Below are 18,556 nucleotides of genomic sequence, written 5' to 3'. Positions count from 1 at the left end.
TGAAATCTGAGGAACGGGTCTTTCGTGATAGATTTTTTATTCTTTTGGGTACCAAATGGCAATGAAAAGTGGATTTGTTAAGAACTCTCTCATTTACAGCTTTTCCAACTTAAATCCTAAATTTTTTGTTTGGGGTTATGTTCTATTGCTTTTAACCCATAGAGTACATAGAGTCGTAATGTAAAAGGGAGAGCTGGCGCCACTTTTAAGCGTTTTCCAAGTCCCGAATTCCGAGACTCCTGTGTGACGCCGGGTCACTTTTTCGATACATAATCGATTGTTTGCGATACACGGGTACCCGGCCATCCGATGACAACAACAACAACAACAACAACAACAACAACAACAACAAAGGAGATAGGACCGCCATTTTGGATCGAAAATGTATCGAAAAAGCGACCCGAACTCGGCGCACACAGGGCTCGGAATTCGTCGAGCAGAACATGGCGCCAGCTCTCCCATTTACATTACGACTCTATGTACTCTATGTTTTAACCAAACGATAAATGGAACCACTATCGAATACGATCCGTTTTTTTTGTGTCCGATGTTGAGTTGCTCTCCAAGCCGCCGAAGTCTTCGACGCATCGGAGTTCGACCCCCTCAAGTCTGTAGGGCGCGTCGCAGCAGGTGATATCGGGCGAGATGAGGATGGGGTCGTCGCCGTTCGGGCGCCTCTGCTCGCACTGATCGAGGACCCACTGGAAGTCCTCCGTGCAGTGGAGCGGGTTCATGCTCAGGTCCAGCCGGACCGTCTTCGCAGTTATGAACGGGTCTGCCGGCAACGTCTTAAGCTCCGTCCGACGTAGGCTGAGGAAGGAAAAGCCAATCATCATATTTCGTCACCTTCCAGGCAAAGTATCACAAGCGCCATGCAACGTTTAAAAATTTCCGCCGCCATTTTATTTTTTTACAGAGAAATTGTTCAACGAAGCTGTCCGAAAATTTAACTGAATTTTCTTTGTGCTGCCGATAAAATTTAGTGAAATTTCCAAACAGATTCAACCAACAATTTCTCAGTAAAGAAATAAAATGGCGGCGGAAATTTTCGAACGTCACATGGCGCTTGTGATACTTTGCCTGGAAGGTGACGATTTGTTAAAATGGGTCAGTTGCGCTCAGAGACAAGAGACCCGCCACTGACCTCTTGGCGACAGGTGGAAGCTTTTACTTTCGGGAATTCAATAATGGAGATATTGCATGTGTGAGGAATTCGCGATTTCACTGTTGATTCTTATGTAAAAGTTCGCGAGAAATACGATGGTGCCACTGGTTTTCTCTGAAATCGTCTCCGAAGCTCAAAAAATGCTCTCAACTTGAGGCCAAAATGGAGGGGATATCCCACGCTATCCTGAGAGTCCACCTCTACACGAAGACAAACTTTCCATGCAAAGATAGGGAGCAAATAAATTAGCAGGGTTGCCGTGTTTTCAGTTTTAGAGTCCTCAAATAAAGTGGCAGCCCTGTTAATGTATTTGCCCCCTATCTTTGAATATGCTTTGCATGGAGAGTTTGTCTTGATGTAGAGGTGGACTCTCAGGATAGCGTGGGATATCCTCTCCATTTTGACCTCAAGTTGAGACCTTTTTTTGAGCTTCGGAGACGATTTCAGAGAAAACCAGTGGCACCATCGTATTTCTCGCGAACTTTTACATAAGAATTAATAGTCAAATCGCAAATTCCTCACACGTGCAACATCTCCATTCCTTATGGACAATTATAAGGGAGTGACAGTCATCACCCTAATTTCGGCTGTTGACCTACCTACATGCTGGATGATGAGTTTCGGGTGACGTCATGAGCCGAACACGTTTCCCAAACTTCGGCCATTTTCGACTTGTTTGCAAAATAAAACTGCCAACACGTTGTTAAACATCAACCATGTAGGTAAGTCATCAGAAGAATGCTGAAGTCCCGAAAGTAAAAGCTTCCACCATGGCCAAGATACTAGTGGAGGGTCTCTTGTCTCTGGTCGCGCTGGTCAAAGAATCGTACTTTGATGCTTGATTCTTGTAGATCAGCTAAAAATATTAAGATATGTCCAAACATCAACGCACTACATTGAACAGTAACCCAGATGTCATGCTTTGAAAAATTTGGTTTATGGCGTCATCCACCGCGGTAGTGACGCCCTTGGTTTCTTCCACCTAGCTTTCATCCTAGTGACACGTTGTATAGCCGGAGCAAATAAGTGTTTAAACAATATGAATCCACGAAATATGCGCTCAAAGTTGCGTATTTTGAGCACCCATTCAGACGCGCGTCGGCGGGTCCTTAAAAGTTGCCGCCCTGAGCGCCTGACGGAGAATATGCCCACACTCGGCGACGTACCTACCCCTGCCGCGTCCCATTCCCATTTCCCGCACCAGATCCGGCGCGATGTCCATTATAGAGTACAAATGGGAGAGCTGGCGCCATGTTCTTGTCGACGAGTTCCGAGACCGGTGTGCGCCGAGCCTCGGTCACTTTCTCGATATATTTTCGATCCAAAATTGCGATGTAGAATACGTAATAATTCCTATATCCTCTCTGTTCACATTAGATGGCCGGGTCCCCCCGTATCAAAAACAATCGATTATACATCGGAAAAGTGAACCGGCATGACACTGGAGTCTCGGAATTGGGACCTGAAAAATGCTTAAAAGTGGCAGCAGCTCTCCCATTTACATTACGACTCTATGTACTCCATGGCGATTTCAAGGCACGCTCCAAAAATTTTCCAAGCTACAAATAAAAAATTAAACTTATTAGCTTTGCGTTACAAAGTAAGCTGATATAGATCAAAAAGATACTTACCTCAGCTTTTCTAAGTGCGGCAGTTTTGCCAAGTGCGACAGTAGAATTGTTGCTAATTTTGGACTTTGCTCTAAATCTACTATTTTCAATTGAGACTTATTGATGAAAAACATTCCTGGCAATGAATATACCTGCACGAAAGAAACACTCTTCATCATCAGAACTTCTAATTTACTCAATGGGTGCAAGAACTCGAGTGATTCGACTTTAAAATGTTCTGAAAGCAAACAAAATATATTTAGTGTCATTCGTCTGAGAGGCTCCTGCCCCCCCCCCCCCCTTACCACTTGCAGTTTAAATAATTAGGCAAGGGTATTAGGCACGAAAATATTAATATGATTTTAGAAAAAAAAATTGTCACATGTAAAAGATACTTCCTAGATGTTTATCTCTTCGTAAATCCCAAAAGCGCAAATCCCTTACTCGCGAATGAAGGTTTGCACTTTTGAGGTCGTGAAATCGAACAGTCATTGACGTCGGGAGTCGTCGCATAGTGGATCGAGTCAATAGGAGAGGTCGGACAAAATTCGGAAACTTTAAAAGCTTATACTTCCGTTCATACAACATTTTGATGTTCTAAAAGTGGTTCCATTGTTTTCCTTGTAAAATTTTCTTCTATGAGCACCACTTAAAATGTGACGAAATAAACATCAAAATTTGCAGTTTGAGTAAAAAAATTCATGTGCGACCTCCGTAATTGACTCCATCCACTGTGCGGCGGGAGAAATTGAAATTACGTGTATGTGTGAGAGAAACAAGCCAAGCAGCCGCGGTTAGTATCGCCTGCAACGAACACGAAGTGAATTTCATTATAACGCCTGGATGCAACTATTCGAGCTTCACGGATGTCCGTGTTGCATACGCACGGAGATGAAGGCGTTTGGATTCTCCGAGCACTCTTAACTCATCACCTCAACCGTGGCGCGGCAGCGGCAGGTTACCCATGGCCGGATTTACGTAAATTGCCGCCCCAACGATTTTTCGCCGAGGCGGGCATGCTATTCGTCAAGGTTATAGGACATTTCGTCAACGATTTTTTGTCCGCGCAACTGTTTTTTCCAGTGATTTACGTCCACGCGTTTTTTCGGCACGGGAGTTTTGGTCCACGTGCCAGTTGAGACCCAAAGTTAATTGGCCCACATGTAAATACGAACGACTATTGCTCACGACGTTTTTGGATGAAAATATATAATGTCTTGGAAGGATGAGGGTGTACTTGTTTTTTTGTTTTGTCTGTATGGTCCAACGGAGAATAATATATAGTTGAGAGTTATGATAAAAATGGGGGAGCGTCAATTCCATGAGACAAAATTCACTAAAACTATCTACACCTCTTTGGTGTAACAGGACTTAATTACCTTTCAAGAAATTCCCACCTTGTTATACCTGAACCGGATAAACCTCTATATTTGCCTCAGCTAAGGGCTCTTAGATTTTTCCTGTGTACCATAAGTATCTTGATTTATTTTGCGAGGAGGGATCTGTACTTTTAAAGGATATCAGTCATTCTTAATACGTTCAATTTCGTATAATACTGTGTAACACCTCTGTTTTGAAATAGTTGCTTCAGGCGCCGCCGCATTAGCGCCTACAAACCTAAGTGGATACTCCAAGCATTGTGCAATGCGTGAAGTATCCACTTAGGTTTGTAGGTGCCAGTGAGCCTCTCGCGCTGGCAGCACGCCGCTCCGCTCTGTTAGGCTTTAATATTTTTTACACTCGCATAGTCAGCGTTTTTTAACTCATGATTTTGAAATTTTAGCACACTCTGCATTGATTATTCTCATTTGAATTGATGGGAAAAAAATATGTATCAATTTATCAAAGGAGAATAATAATATAATGTGTTTTTTTTTTTAAATATTGGTGGTTCCGTGTCAAATTTAATGATTTCCAATGCACTTTAATTTTTTCTTTTACATTTTGTGTTTTTATTATGCTGCAGCTAGGTGTACACGCAACGAAACGCTCAAAATTTGACGTATTTGACTCTAAAAGATCGATGTACAAATGAGTTAAAACTAAAGCTTGCGTGCTTCTTGGTTTTTTTCCCTCTTTTATTCATTTTTGCAGTTTCTATCGGCACAACTGCGGCTCATTGAGATTAATATCGCTTGGAAAAGGTTTTACAAATATTTGTCACGTTTTAAAAATAAAAAAAATGAATGTAATGTAAAAATGAAAAATAAAAATAAAAAACGATTATTTTTCAAAATGAAGTAATAATTTCGTAAAGAAAAAAATAAAAAAAAATAAAAAAAAAGTACCTATACATATATGAGGTATATATTGTACATTCAATATTTTAAGGATATAAATAAAACCAAATATTCACCAATGACAATTTAAAAAGATGATTCAAAAGGAGAAAGTAATAACATTTCATTTAGGAAATGAGCAACCATAAGAACACCTCCTTCTCTCTCAATTTTTCATTTCCATATTTGTCAATATAATTTTACATACCGACTAAGGTATAACGCTTGGACCAAGTCACTGTTGCTTATTTTACGTGTGGGCGTAAACTACTGGACAAAAAAGGTGCGTGGACAAAAAATCGTTGACAAAATGTCCTGAAACCATTCGTAAATTTATTATACACCCGATACATTATTTAAAGCAGATGTTTAGACTTCTCCATCACGTATTTTGCGGTCTATATTTGTCATCATCTTGCCCCTAATTCTTCTGGATTGAATCCGTTGCCGCGCCTCTTCACCTATCCTAGCTCCCTATCTTCGTTTTTCTTTTCGCACATTTTTGACCACCCAAAGCCGCGGCCTCGTCGGCCTATGCATGTATAAATTCGGCCATGAGTTATTTTGCAAAAATCCAGATTGACAGATTGACAGAACTCCCTCAATACTTCGTTTTTACTACAAAGACATCCACTGCTCACGGTCAATTTCACACATGTGTAGGATGTGAGTATGTCTTTTGTGTTTTTGTATTGATGTAGCGATATGCTGAGCATGATTTGTGGAGCAACTATTCATGCTCGAGAGATATCTTCGTAGTATAAAGGAAGACTGGAAGGCACTTTAGCCTGTGTCACACTATCAAAATACTCCATCAAAATGTCAAGGTCAAGTGCTGTGATTGGTCCAAGTCATCGAATAAGCCAATCACAACACCTGACCTTGATATTTTGATGGTTAGCTTTGATAGTGTGACACAGGTTTATGTCATTTCGAAGCCTCGCAATACATCCCGCCGTAGTGCCGCGCCGCAGATGGAACGGCGAGTACCTGGACAACCAAAACGCCTTCACTTTCGAGCGTATGCAACATGGACTTCACCGGAGCCCGAATAGTTGCATCCAGGAGTTAAAATGAAATTAGTTCAGAGTTCGTCGCATGCAACAGTAACCAAGAGCGCTTTGCTTGTTTCTTTCACACCTCAACTTAATTTCAGTGCCGCTACCGCGCCAAGGAAGTAAACTATCACTGATTCTACGCAACAGTGTCAATTTTCTGAAAACTGCATTAATTGCTTAAATGTATTACAACTTTGCCAGTCCTGGAAACCGCAAAAAAATGTACATAACTATCGGAGCAAGTTTAGCACCTATATTAACGAGTCGTCTTTTCTTTGGATTTTTCCGCCTTTTAGAAAAACACTTTTGACTTTAAGGTGAGAAATTTTCGAAAAACAATCCTTAAAGTCGGCCTAAAGTTCTCCGTTTAATATATAAGTTAAGGCACGGACAAAACATCCGGTAAATATTTCTTCTAAAATTTTCCTTCATTCGGGGATTTGCGCTTTTGGGGTGAGTCTTGACACTCTCTCTGTGTGCGTTTGGGTTACAACTGCTTTTCTGTTTTTTGGGGTTTCCGCTTTCGAGAGTTAGCGCTTCCGGACATTATCATGACACAACTAGACACACACTGAGAGGAAAAAGTTGCTTAGAGTCTAATTTCTTCACTTGGTATTCTCGGAGAGAGCTAAGGTAAAATAACTAAAATATATAAAAAAAAAAAATAAAAAAAAAAAAAAAAAAAAAAAAATTGAATTGACTCTTTTTGTTGTGTTATCTTTTAAATAATCAGCACTCGAAATATAATGACCCTTAAATTATATCCATTGAAAGAAAATAGGAAGAACAGTGCTTCCCTTTATTTCCATGGACGCAACGCGACCAATCAAAACGTGCCGAAATTACGATCCCTCACCTATATTCAGTTCTTGAAGTCGTAGAAGTTTCCTGATGGCACTGAGGGAACTCGCGTTAAGTGACCAATGGAGACTTCCTTCTGATGAAAGCGTGAGGTTCACGAGATGAAAATTCAAAATCTCGTTATTTTGGAGAGGAAAACCTATTCCAGCACTGCCAAGACATAGTCTTCTCAAATTCCCGAATTCCAGATGATTTAAAGATGTCCTCGGTTTTAGGTTATTCCCGCATAAATTCAAAGATTCTAGCCTTTTGACATTCTGAGAAACAACACAATTTTTGGTCTCAAACGGAGAAATAGCCAAGAGAGTTAATGTTTACCCTAACAACACCGTTAGTGAAACTTCAGACTTAGGTGGGCTCATAAGCAATTTGGTTTACGGCAAAGTATCCTTCAATGCTCTTTCTGAGACAATCAATTTTGCAACAAAGAGAGCAGATTCAGAATAATTTACTTTCAAATGGCGTTAGTTTAAACAGCATCACTAGGAAAATCTGGCGCTAATACTACGATAAATTTCTTTCCCTGAGGGCGTTAAGAACATTTAAACCCGCCGATTGTAACGATACGTTCTTAATGTAGGAAAAACACCGTAAAGAAGAAAAAACAAGCAGTGAACTCCAACACAATGTGTTGATAAGGCGCGTCATTAACTCGCACATATCAACCCCTTTAGTTTTCATTTACAGAGATTTCAAAATAGGCAAACAGCATAAAAAGAGAATTCACGATCCAACACTGCGAGGTCAAAGACGCACCTTGACGAGACCGTGTATTGTGAAAGTAGAAAGCTATTCGATCGAATTTAAGTTTTTTGATCTGCCTCAAGCAAAATCTTATCAGATTCTTGAAGAAAAGTGCTACGGAATAATTTAAGCGAAGAAAGGAAAAATTCTGTCGAACTCCTAGAAGATAAAGTCGATTTAAAGGTATTTTGGGGCTAAAATACCCAAATCACCGGTAGTAAAAATCCCGTTATATTATTGAAAAGAAATTGACTCGATATAAATGCAATTGCATTAAATACGTCTTGATTTTGTTATTTTAAACGTCTTTCCATGCAAAGAAGTTCAACCATGTCGTTGCTTTATTCATTCATGAATTGAAAGTAAGCAATCTACATCCCGAAAATCTACTGATTTGCCGTAAAAAATTGCAGAAACTTGATATACCAGGTCGATGCACCCACTCGTTGAATTTACCAACCAATTTTGTGAGTGCAAATGTGTAAGAATCAATATGCTATAGTCATTTTGGGTGCATTTATTTTTCATGAAACAATAATAATTTCAATCCCGAAAAACCATCAATTTTCCGTATAAAATCGAAAAAATCAAAATATGTCAACTCCCCGACGTGAAAATTAGATTCTACGTATGTAAAATGTAAATACTTATGTATCGATATGCTGAACAGAACTATGTGTGGACAGTCAGAAGCCCGCGGCAACATTAATTCAACAGAAAAACTGTAAAAATTAGATAGGATTTTAGCCGCTTTGCCCGCCTCTCCTCGCTACTTACAACAAACCGTTCTTATACTCATCTCAAAATTTTTCTCAGAGCTTTGGGTTATTATCAGCTTCCATTTAAACTCCGGTTCGATGGCCGAATCGGCTGCCAAAAAAGCAAGCCACTGTTGAGGGGTTCTATGAGAAATTCGTGATATTATCGGCTCTCAGGAAATCACCCCATGGCTAAAATTGGTGGTATAAATGTTTAAGTGCTTAAAATAATCGTATTCAAGAAACTAAGGAATTAAACTATGGAGTCAATTTCTTTTCAATAATATAACGAATTTACTACCGGTGATTTAGCTATTATAGCCCCAGAATACTTTTAAAGCGCCTTTGCGTTCCAGAATCTCGACGGAATTTTTTTTTTTTTTTTTTTTTTTGCTTAAACGATTCAAGAAACATTGTAGTTAAAAATATAAAGATTTTTCGATTTGGACGTATGAAAAATGTTTAACTCGTTCAGGCACACCGTGTATTGTATGGAGTACTGCTGTTATTCGACCGTTGTCTTCAGGTCAAAATTCTTACAAAGAAGCCCCTTGCAAGAGGCAAATTTTTTGTAATTTCTCCCAGTTTTTTCAGCGTTAGGTATATAAATGAATTGTTTGTCAAATTTTGAGGTCAATTATATTTAATTGTAATTTATACTTTCTTTTTTTCCCCTTCATTTTATTTTTCGTATCGAGGAGTCGAGGTTTTGTTGATTTCTTCGGATTTCGATTACTGTAACTTCTCTTCTATTCGGCCGATTTTTATGAATGAGGTCTCTTTTTATTTGTGTTTTAACGGAGAGTAAGGAAAAAATTGCTAAATACATGCGAAACAATTTTTTTTGAAAATTGGATGAATCCTAGCGTGACGGTGAAATGGTTAATGAAGCGTGAGTAATTGGGGTACGGGTATCGGCCGCGTTGGGACCCAAGGCCCATTGTTCTTCGTGACGCCGACGCAGTGATCAGGAGCGTGGGGACGAGAGGGCTTAGTGGACTCCTGTATGAGCCACGTTTAGCAAATGGTCTAATGAGTCTCGAGGCTCATCACAGATTGCACTTACCACTATCCTGGTGGCCCCGGCTATCAGAGCAAGGAGTACCAACTTTTGAAAAGGATAACAGTGTTGTGGAGATATGTCAAAGCAACGTTGTGAACAAAACGGAGTGAGTGAAATTCTCATTCAAGGAGTGCCGAACTGGTCAGCCATCCTCGAATCAGTTCGCTTGCTTCCGCTTATATATGCATATTTTAAATCAGCGCGCCCCATTCTAAGGTTTTTTTAAAAAAAACCAAGAAACGTAGACTCTTGGTATTCATTACACATAAACTAGCGAGCCCCAGAATGAGAAACAAATTTTAATCATTATTATTGACGGATTAGTAAACTTTTTACACGCTTTGGAAAATCTCAGAAGTTCGCGGTAGTCACTTTTCGGTAAGGAACTAGGGGACTCGGTTATTGTATCGAGGGGGGGGTCGAAACGATCGCAAAGGCGGTATACTACGTATACGCGCCAAAATTCGTGCGCCAGATTGGGAGAACAAATTTACCCAGCGTCTTTTCTGGTCAAGTTGAACCCCCCTCCCCCCTCCCCACCCAAAAAAGGGATATAATTTTAATCTTGTGTTTGACTTATTGCGCGAAAAAAACGTAAAAACTAGAAAAGTATAAAAATAACGGCAGTATTTAAAATACTTATTTTAACTGTCCGTGATTTTTTCTATCAGTGCCATAGGCCATAGGTGGATGTTCCCTGTTCACCAGAAAAAAGGGAAGAAGAAATAAGGAAGAAAGAAAAAAGGAAGGAACGGAGGAAAGGAGAAGGAAGGGCGCTTATATTTACTACGTATTCGTGACGAAATTGACTCAAACTGCATATTAGATGCATTAAAATTTCGAAAATTTTCCGAGGGAAGCCCGTCGGCCCCCCCTCCCCCGATTCGGAGTGTCTGGATCGGCAGTGAAAGTTTATTGTTTTCTTAAACGTAACTGTTGATATTTTAAGCGAGTCTGCAAGAATTACCGAGGAACACATGTTAAAACACGTTTATCTAAACGCAAAAGAGTCTTGTTTACTGAAATCAAAAACATCTTCACACACTTTTGTGCCAACTTGAACTCTGCTCCTGTCTACCTCTCTACCTCTCTAATACCTGTGAAGTGGAGTACATGAAAAAAATTTGCGAACGTGTCTGCAGTTATCAAGTTATTTGCTTTTACATAATGTAGGTTGTTACATTATTTCGGTAATTCATGCTGAAGGATTTTATTTTTTTGAGATGTGCTTCTCGACGCCCTTAGTTAAAACGTAAAGCCTCCATGAATTGAAGTAGTCAGAGCCGGAGAGTCGCTTAGTTACATTTTCATTATTCAAAGTCTCATTCGCAAGAATTGATTGAATCTTATTCAGTAGGTCCCAATTATATTGTACTTATAAGTTTGAAAAAATTTCGTTTAAACATACAGATAATTCACCAAAATTTCAAAAAAAATGCATAACTATTTCTAAGTAAGTAAGTAAAACATTGTAATAGGGCAAAACGGTTGAACCAATCTATCTCTGGATTCCTCACTTTTATTAAGTTGAAGGTGATTCGACCTCAAATTGCACGAAAAATTTTTACGACTCGTTTTTTAGATGAAAATAAATTTCAGTCTGTCCAAATTCCGTGCCTTGGTGCATAATGTCTGCTGAAAACCATATTTTTGGGTCCCTTGGGCAGGACCGGATTTACCTACTTGCCGCCCTTGAGCCGCCTGTATTTTGCCGAACCCTTCTCATTTGTTTTGAAACATCAATAAAAACCATCAAGTGAAGGAGGGGAGGGGTGCATAAAACGCGTTTTCTCGTGTTGGACACATTTTTTGGGAAAGCCCTGTCAACAATACAAGGAAAAGTTCACGGAACTATGCGCGAGAGTTAAATTCTGTAAACCTATCTCTGTGTGGACATGACCTTCCATTTATAATAAAGAAACGAAAAAATTATGAAAAAACAAACAAAGATGTGGTTTAATTATTTTAACTTCCGCCGCCGCGCCGCGCAGACTGCACTATGTTTGGCGCAATGCGTGAAGAATTCCGACAGTCTCGTAAGCGCTGTGCGTCTCACGCTGACCACACTGTACTTGGTGCAATGCGTGAAGTATTCGTGCATTCTTGTAGGCGCTATGCGTTTCACGCTGACCGCAGACCGCACCGTATGTTTGATGCAATGCGTGAAGTATTCATGCAGTCTTATAGGCGGTAATACGTGTTACATGCCGACCGCCTCGCCGCGCCAAGGGCTTCTTTTCATCTCGAGTCCTCGTCATCATTTCTCTCTAAGCCGCGCCGTTCCAGGTCAAATTGCGTGTTTGTTTACTCTATTCACTCAACTAATTAAAAGTGCTGTCCTGTATCGCTGATAGACGAAAAAATTAGAAATTACTATTCTCTCAGAAGACAAGAGATTTTTTCGCCTTTTCTCGTTTGTAATTTTTTTTGTAAATCCGATTTTTTTTATACCTACAAATAAAAAAAAATTGCAAAACGTTGCCGCCCCCTAGATTTGCCGCCATTTGGCCGCTGCCCATGTAGCCACCCCCTGAATCCGGCCCTGCCCCTGGGTTAAAAGTTTTCACTTTGGCTATAGTGTAAGCTGTACAATAATAAGACATGTTTCAGGTTCCATTTAACATAATGGCAAATGTAGTTACTTGACTTTAGTCTAATTTTCGGAAAAATTGGCGAGGAATTTTTTCCCTGCGAATTTATTTCATTCCAGGATTACAGTTTGACTGTTTGTAAAAAACATACAGACTTTGCGAGTGTCATTGCTTAACACATTAAACAATTCACAGTGTTTACAATACGTCTCAGAACAAGGACATCATTTTTGTGTGTAATGAATAGAATATTCTTTTGAGACGAGAAATTGCAAATACCAAAGTGTTGATAGGTTATGAAGGCGGTCATCAAAGGCTGTGATAACCTCCAGGGGGGTTTATGCCGAAGCTTATCTCACTTATAGGAATGCAAGGTAAGTTTATATATTGTGCATGCATATAGAAGCTCTAATTAAAGGGCACAGTCCAGAAAGGTGGCTTTATCGCTCTCACCGAATTACTCATTACTACTTTCACTCCCTCACTAATATGATAATAATTAATTGAAATGCGGACTTGTTATCAATCTAAGTTTTTCTCTGCATGTCTGTACCGTACCAAATACGTTTATCACCTTGCATATTTTGTTAATAAGTCTACGAAGCAATTTTTTATAATTGATAAGAATCGTAGGAGTGTGCTCCTTGACTCGTAACGTAACATGAGACGATTATTTTCACACGTTTTTACCGCATGTTATGTTGTTATTTCACGAAGTTTTGGCATTCCATCAAATTATCTGGAACATGAACATTTTGCAAAGCCCGTCGCATAACCACAAACAAGTAGGACCACAAAACTCACATGCAGCTCGAGGACTTGAATCATTAAAATAATTTCTTGATTATACCTCATATTTTTCTAAACATTACTTGATGAATAGCTGAAGTTGAATCATGTGTGTTCTCTATTGAAAACCTTCAATATCTCCGATTGTGCTTTATTTTTATTAAAGAAAATTAACCAAAACATCTCCTTCAAACTGCCTGTGAATCGTTTTAGACAAAATGAAAAAAATTTACTGAAAATTGTGAGAAAAAAATGTTGGTTCGTTTTCTTTCAAAACAATAAAACATGAGCGCGGATATGCGATCGGAGATACACGTTTCTCGACTTTAGCCATTGACATAATGAGATTTAAGTTACATTGAATGACTTTTTATTTTTAAAAAACTGTTAATATTCATTAATTTCATATCACTGGATTTTTTTAAAAAATTGCGGCCAGAAGCAGACTGTCTCTCGCACCTAAACTTTTCGTCAAATAGATTGTTTACATCAAGCAGAGATATTGAGCAATGCAATATTTTTTGGAACTATTCAAAACCTGTGAGAGTGGCTGGCTACTATATAGATCGTTATTTTCTCCTGAAGGTATGGCCTGCTTTGATGACTAGCCAAAGAAAGATACTTCCTAAGGTTGATATTTATTGACTGATGACTTCAGAGAAAATTGCAAAAAGTGTAGTCGGATAAGTCGCCTCAAGTTCAGGTTGGAAAAGGAGAAATGTATGAGGAAACTAAACATCGGAAAAATGTATGAAAAATTCTTGACAAAAAAGATAGAAAGACAAAGAACTAAGACAATTTCTAAAACTAAAGGTGTCGACATGCTTCAAATTTAGAATTTCGGAAACTACTATACGAAGTAATAATAAGAGGGTTCAATACAAGCATATTTTTTTTAAGCCGAGCGGCAGCTATGCAGGGAAAAATTTTATCTTGCATGCACCTATCACTCGACCCTCCACTTACTGAAAACTTCATAAAAATATCATTATCTAATCTATATTTCTAGTTAAGTAAGTACTTAAAAGCATTTTGGCCCCCAAGTATGTGCTTACCGAGGAGCTAAAATCTTACGGAGTCATTCAGTTAAAATATCACCTTCACATCTGACTATAATTTACCTGAAATCCATGCTCTCGCACTTGCAGAATTCTTCCTCTTTCTTTCCCGAGCAAAATTTTTCATTTCAACCATGTTTATACTAATTAATGTGAGCTTTACTTCATGTGTATTAATTTAAACAGGGATGAACCCTGTTACATTTAGTTAAAAGAGAGAAAAAGTGGTTTAAAGTATATTTTCCATCCAAAACACCAGACCTCTGTCTCGTTTTCATTTAACTGTTTGAAAAGTGGACCGCTTTTAACAAAAAGGTTCCAAGCCACATCAGCTATTGCCAAATTTAACTGGGCAATTTAATTTTTTACGTGAGAACATTTGTTTGGATTCCTTCGAAAATTTTAAGGAATTTGCTTCGCACCCTAGAGCAAATTCACTGAAAGAACAAAAATCCGCACAACCGCTTTCGTGTATAAAATTAAATTGGCGAATGGAATTTTGCAATAGCTGATGTGGCTTGATTTCTTTCTGTTAAACGCGGTCCAAGTGATCTTTGAATCCATACCTTGAGTTTTCTGAGTTGCATGGACATGAAAATAATTTCGTCCATAGATGACTGTAGATCCCAAACGTAGTATAAACCAAAAATTAAGTGCAGGAGAAAACAAGGGAGTTCATCTCCACGTATGGTAACAGGCAAGTAAATAGAGTGGAAATACTGCGATTTGTCTGATTAAACATGTCATCTAAATATGCCATTCCTTAAACATGCCATTCGGTTAAACATTCGTTCCTAAAGTGATCATGTAGTGATATATAGCATTCAAAAATGGAAAGCCTTCAAAAAAACTTACCTCTTCTATCGTGTGTGGTGCAACTCTTTCGAGCTGATTGTCCGACAAATCTAAGTTCAGCAGGGACAGAGGGAGAAGAGCTGGCACCTCAAAGAGTTTGTTCTTGCTTAAATTCAGTGTGGTCAAGAGTGTTAATTTTTTGAAAGCTCCACTCTGAATAGCTTCAATTTCATTTGAGTTGAGGTAAAGTTCTCGCAGTTGAAGATTATAACTGCGAAAAATCGAAAATGAAACAGATGGGGATTAAAGCTTATTTCATTCGAGTCACGTTGACTTGAGAATAATAGTAATACAGTAAAATGCATCTTGTTAGGGTTTGCACGTTTTTCTCGCATACTATTATTTAACAAGAGCTCTTATGATTGAACATCACGAGGCTGATATTCTCCTCATTCGCCCAAGACATTAACCTCATGTCCCAAATTTCTAAGCGGTAAAGGTTAAATTAGAAGACTCGCAATGATGCACCGACAAAATGAAACAACCTTTCTCCTATAGACGCTATTAGTGCAACGTCACAGAAAAGCGATATATATCGATTTTTTCGCACTGGTAGCATTGAAAGAGGTTATGCCAATGTTATTGTTTGGATCCAATTCGATATAATGGAGAATCCCTATGATGACGTCGCCACTAATAGCGTCTATAAGGTTAAATTACCCCTCCCTGCAAAGTCATTGAAAGTGACCGCTTGACTATATATAGTGTACTTTTTGACAATCTGCATATGGAAGGGAGGGAGAGAGAGAGAGGGAAAGTTTATTAGGAACCGCTTAACACACATACAAATTTAATTTAAGAAAAAAAATAATGCAATACTTTGGATTGCATTTATAGCAAAAAGTTAACAACGCTTATAGTGTTGTGAAAATCGTGCATCCTCGCACGTTTAAGTAAAAAATGTCTAAAGTAGTAAATAATTAGTTTTTTTTGTTTTCGTTTTTTTTTATTTTTTTTACCCAAAAATTGTTAATTTTAAAGGGTACCGATCGAGTATATTTAATTACTATAAATATGTAGTATATTTCTCTAAAACAAAGAAGAAGTTGCAGAATTTTGGAGAGTACTGAACCTAATCGCTGCGATTCCCTTCTGCTGGATCCGTTTGATCCACGTTAACGAGAATGATATTATCACGAAGCTAACGAACAAAAAATTGTGTCCCGTAAATACCAAAAGATTTTAACCGCATAAATATTTTTGTGTCATTGTGTGCTACGAGATTTGCGATTGTGCGAGTTGGTTCAGCCAACTTATCGAGTAGATCTGTCTCCTCTCCAAAATTGAGAGAAAATTTAGGTATTTTATTCGTTGCGATTTTTCTTTTTGCTCTTTTAGGTGCTCTTGCGCGAGTAAAAGAGTGTCTTTCTCGACTTTTTGCAGTATCATACGGGTAGTATTTTCATAGCATAAATTTTTAATGACTTTTAAAAAAAGGTATATAATTAGAATTCTAGAACAAACTCGATGGCTTCTATCAATAATACTTGAAATTAAAATATATGTATACTTCAGGTCTATACCTCCAAATCGCACACTCGTAAAATATACAATAAGATAAGACAAGATTACTGCCTGGCTAAGGAAAAACGCTGTATGAGCCTTCAGGCGTTGCAAAATCTCCTTCTACAAATCGTGAATTTTGGGAAAGTTTATGAACATTTCTCTTCCAATTTCACAGAGGATTTCGTTCGTAATTTGGTCTAAAAAGTCTCAAAATTTCAAGGACAAATATTCATAATTTTCTCCAAAATTAAATATTTTCCAAGAGGAAATTTGGCAACATTCGAATGTTCATACGGCGTTCTTCCTTAGCACGGCAGATTATGGATAATGGCTTATCAACTTCAAAATACTGAAGAATAAGTCGCCTTCAGTCGCCTCATTGATTTTATGCGTGTTTAAAGACTAATTTGAGTACTTAATCCTTAACATCTAGTTTCGGTACTAATCATAATCCGTTTGATTTACGATATAACACTGTTAAATTGATAAGTAGGGTGCATCTCTTTTATCGATTCATTGGACGTCATCAGCAAAGGGACTTATCTATGAGGAGGGATTTGGTAAAACGTGCATCTACTGAGGCGCTTTAATGGATTATGAGTGGATAATTTTTTTCTAAACTTTATATCTTCTGCTCAGCCTATATATTTCCCGCAAAATATTTTCGCGATTATCTATGGTAAACCTACACCAAAAACGAGCATCGAGCTATCGAAAAATCTTGCCAAGTAACTAGTTCTACTTTAGATTCTTGGCTATGACGGATCCATCACTTCGAAAGGCACATTTCAGCCGTCTCTTTTCAGAAATTTGATTTGTTTAAACCCGAAAATACAACTGAAAGTATGTATGCGGACGCGAAATACTTTCATTCGATAAGTCGATGAGTCAAGCTGAACAGACACTTTTACCGTCTCCTAAAGTGAAATTGACATTTTGGCAATATTTGTTCAATATATTGGTGTGTTTACCGACTCCCGCTTTACATGTACCCTCAGGCTGAGTACTCGGCGCCATACCAAATCACTGGAGCGTATTTTAAAAGTTCGGCAATCATGACAGAGGATCATCTAGCTCTGCCGTGCTAAGTAAAAACGCCGTATAGTCATTCGAATTTTGCCAAATTTTTCCCTAGAAAATATTCATTTTTGAAGAAAGTTATGAATATTATTCCTTGAAAATTTCAGACTTTTTAGATCAAGTGCGGAACGAAATCCTCTGAAAAATTGGAAGTAAATAGTCACAAATTTTCCCGAAAATTGGTGAATTCCGGACGGAATTTGGCGACGCCTGATGGCTCATACGGCGTTTTTGCTTGGCACGGCAGATCTTCCCGGGGTAGTCCGCGGAACATGACAAGGGTCTGTAACTTCGACCTCAACTATAGTCCCTTTATACCCAGAGTTACGACAGCTCAATTCTGGTTGGACTTAAAGTGACCTAAAAAACCCCCCAATTCTGATTGGTTTTCGCTCATGGAGTCACAAAAGAGTGCACCAAGATGGCAGTGGCTCGAATATGAACAAAAAGAATGAAAATACAACCTAATAGTGATTAATCAAGAGCAAATTGTTATTTTCATCGCACCAAAATGAATAAAGATTAAGATATTATTCACAAATCACTCTCATTTGGACCGAGTTAAGCAGAAAGGAACCAACCCACGTTTTGGAAAAAATTGAGTTATGAGCGGTTTTGAACTCAACCACTCCTCTACTATCTATCGCCAAAAATTCAAAGTTTTTGTCGGAGCAAATTTTGCAGAAATTGAACTTGAAGTTTATCTTTTACATCGAGTCTTATGCAGGAGCCAAACTTAAAACCTCTTTTTCTCGGTTCGATCCCGATGTGGCTTGGTTCCTTTCTGTTTAACTCCGTCCATTTTACTTTATTGTAATTTCTTTGGTAGGATTTTGATCAGTTTTGTTGATGTTGTTGTTTTTGAATGACAGACATCGCAGGATTCCTTATCCTTATTATCCCTCGATATCGTTCGTTTGAATGCACACTTTTGTGACACCATGGCCAGCTAGGCCAGCCTAGGCCAGCTGACGATAGAGTTGTCTGAACTCTGGGTATAAACGGACTCTAGCCTCAACTCGCGACCACAAGAGCGGTTTTCATCACTTGATTCCCACACAGCGTCCAAATCGCCCAAGACTCATAACACTTTGGATGACCCGCTTAAGGTGTATCTACAGCTGCGTGAAGTAAGAAAT

At 38.6% G+C, this 18,556-nt stretch overlaps 2 protein-coding genes across 3 annotated transcripts in view; one reads left to right on the top strand and one right to left on the bottom strand.

Moving 5' to 3' along the window:
- Positions 1 to 20: 20 nt before the first annotated feature.
- Positions 21 to 18,556, bottom strand: part of LOC109032307 (uncharacterized) — a 36,544-nt gene continuing 18,008 nt past the window's right edge. For both annotated transcript variants that reach the window (XM_072302874.1, XM_019044375.2), the window contains exons 3-6: positions 14,832 to 15,042; positions 6,969 to 7,230; positions 2,797 to 3,013; positions 21 to 810 (exon numbers count right to left, since the gene is read on the bottom strand). In XM_072302874.1, the coding sequence (XP_072158975.1) occupies positions 516 to 810; positions 2,797 to 3,013; positions 6,969 to 7,230; positions 14,832 to 15,042 (985 nt within the window). In that variant the 3' untranslated portion in view covers positions 21 to 515. The remainder of the gene's footprint in view (positions 811 to 2,796; positions 3,014 to 6,968; positions 7,231 to 14,831; positions 15,043 to 18,556) is intronic.
- Dus2 (Dihydrouridine synthase 2) overlaps positions 12,348 to 18,556 on the top strand; it is a 33,442-nt gene continuing 27,233 nt past the window's right edge. The window contains exon 1 of the mRNA XM_072302876.1: positions 12,348 to 12,503. Within this exon, the coding sequence (XP_072158977.1) occupies positions 12,470 to 12,503 (34 nt within the window). The 5' untranslated portion in view covers positions 12,348 to 12,469. The remainder of the gene's footprint in view (positions 12,504 to 18,556) is intronic.

The sequence above is a fragment of the Bemisia tabaci genome, chromosome 7, assembly GCF_918797505.1.
Source record: "Bemisia tabaci chromosome 7, PGI_BMITA_v3".
NCBI lineage: Eukaryota > Metazoa > Arthropoda > Insecta > Hemiptera > Aleyrodidae > Bemisia > Bemisia tabaci.
Note: the sequence above shows the minus strand (reverse complement) of the source record. Positions and strands in the feature narration are given on the sequence as shown.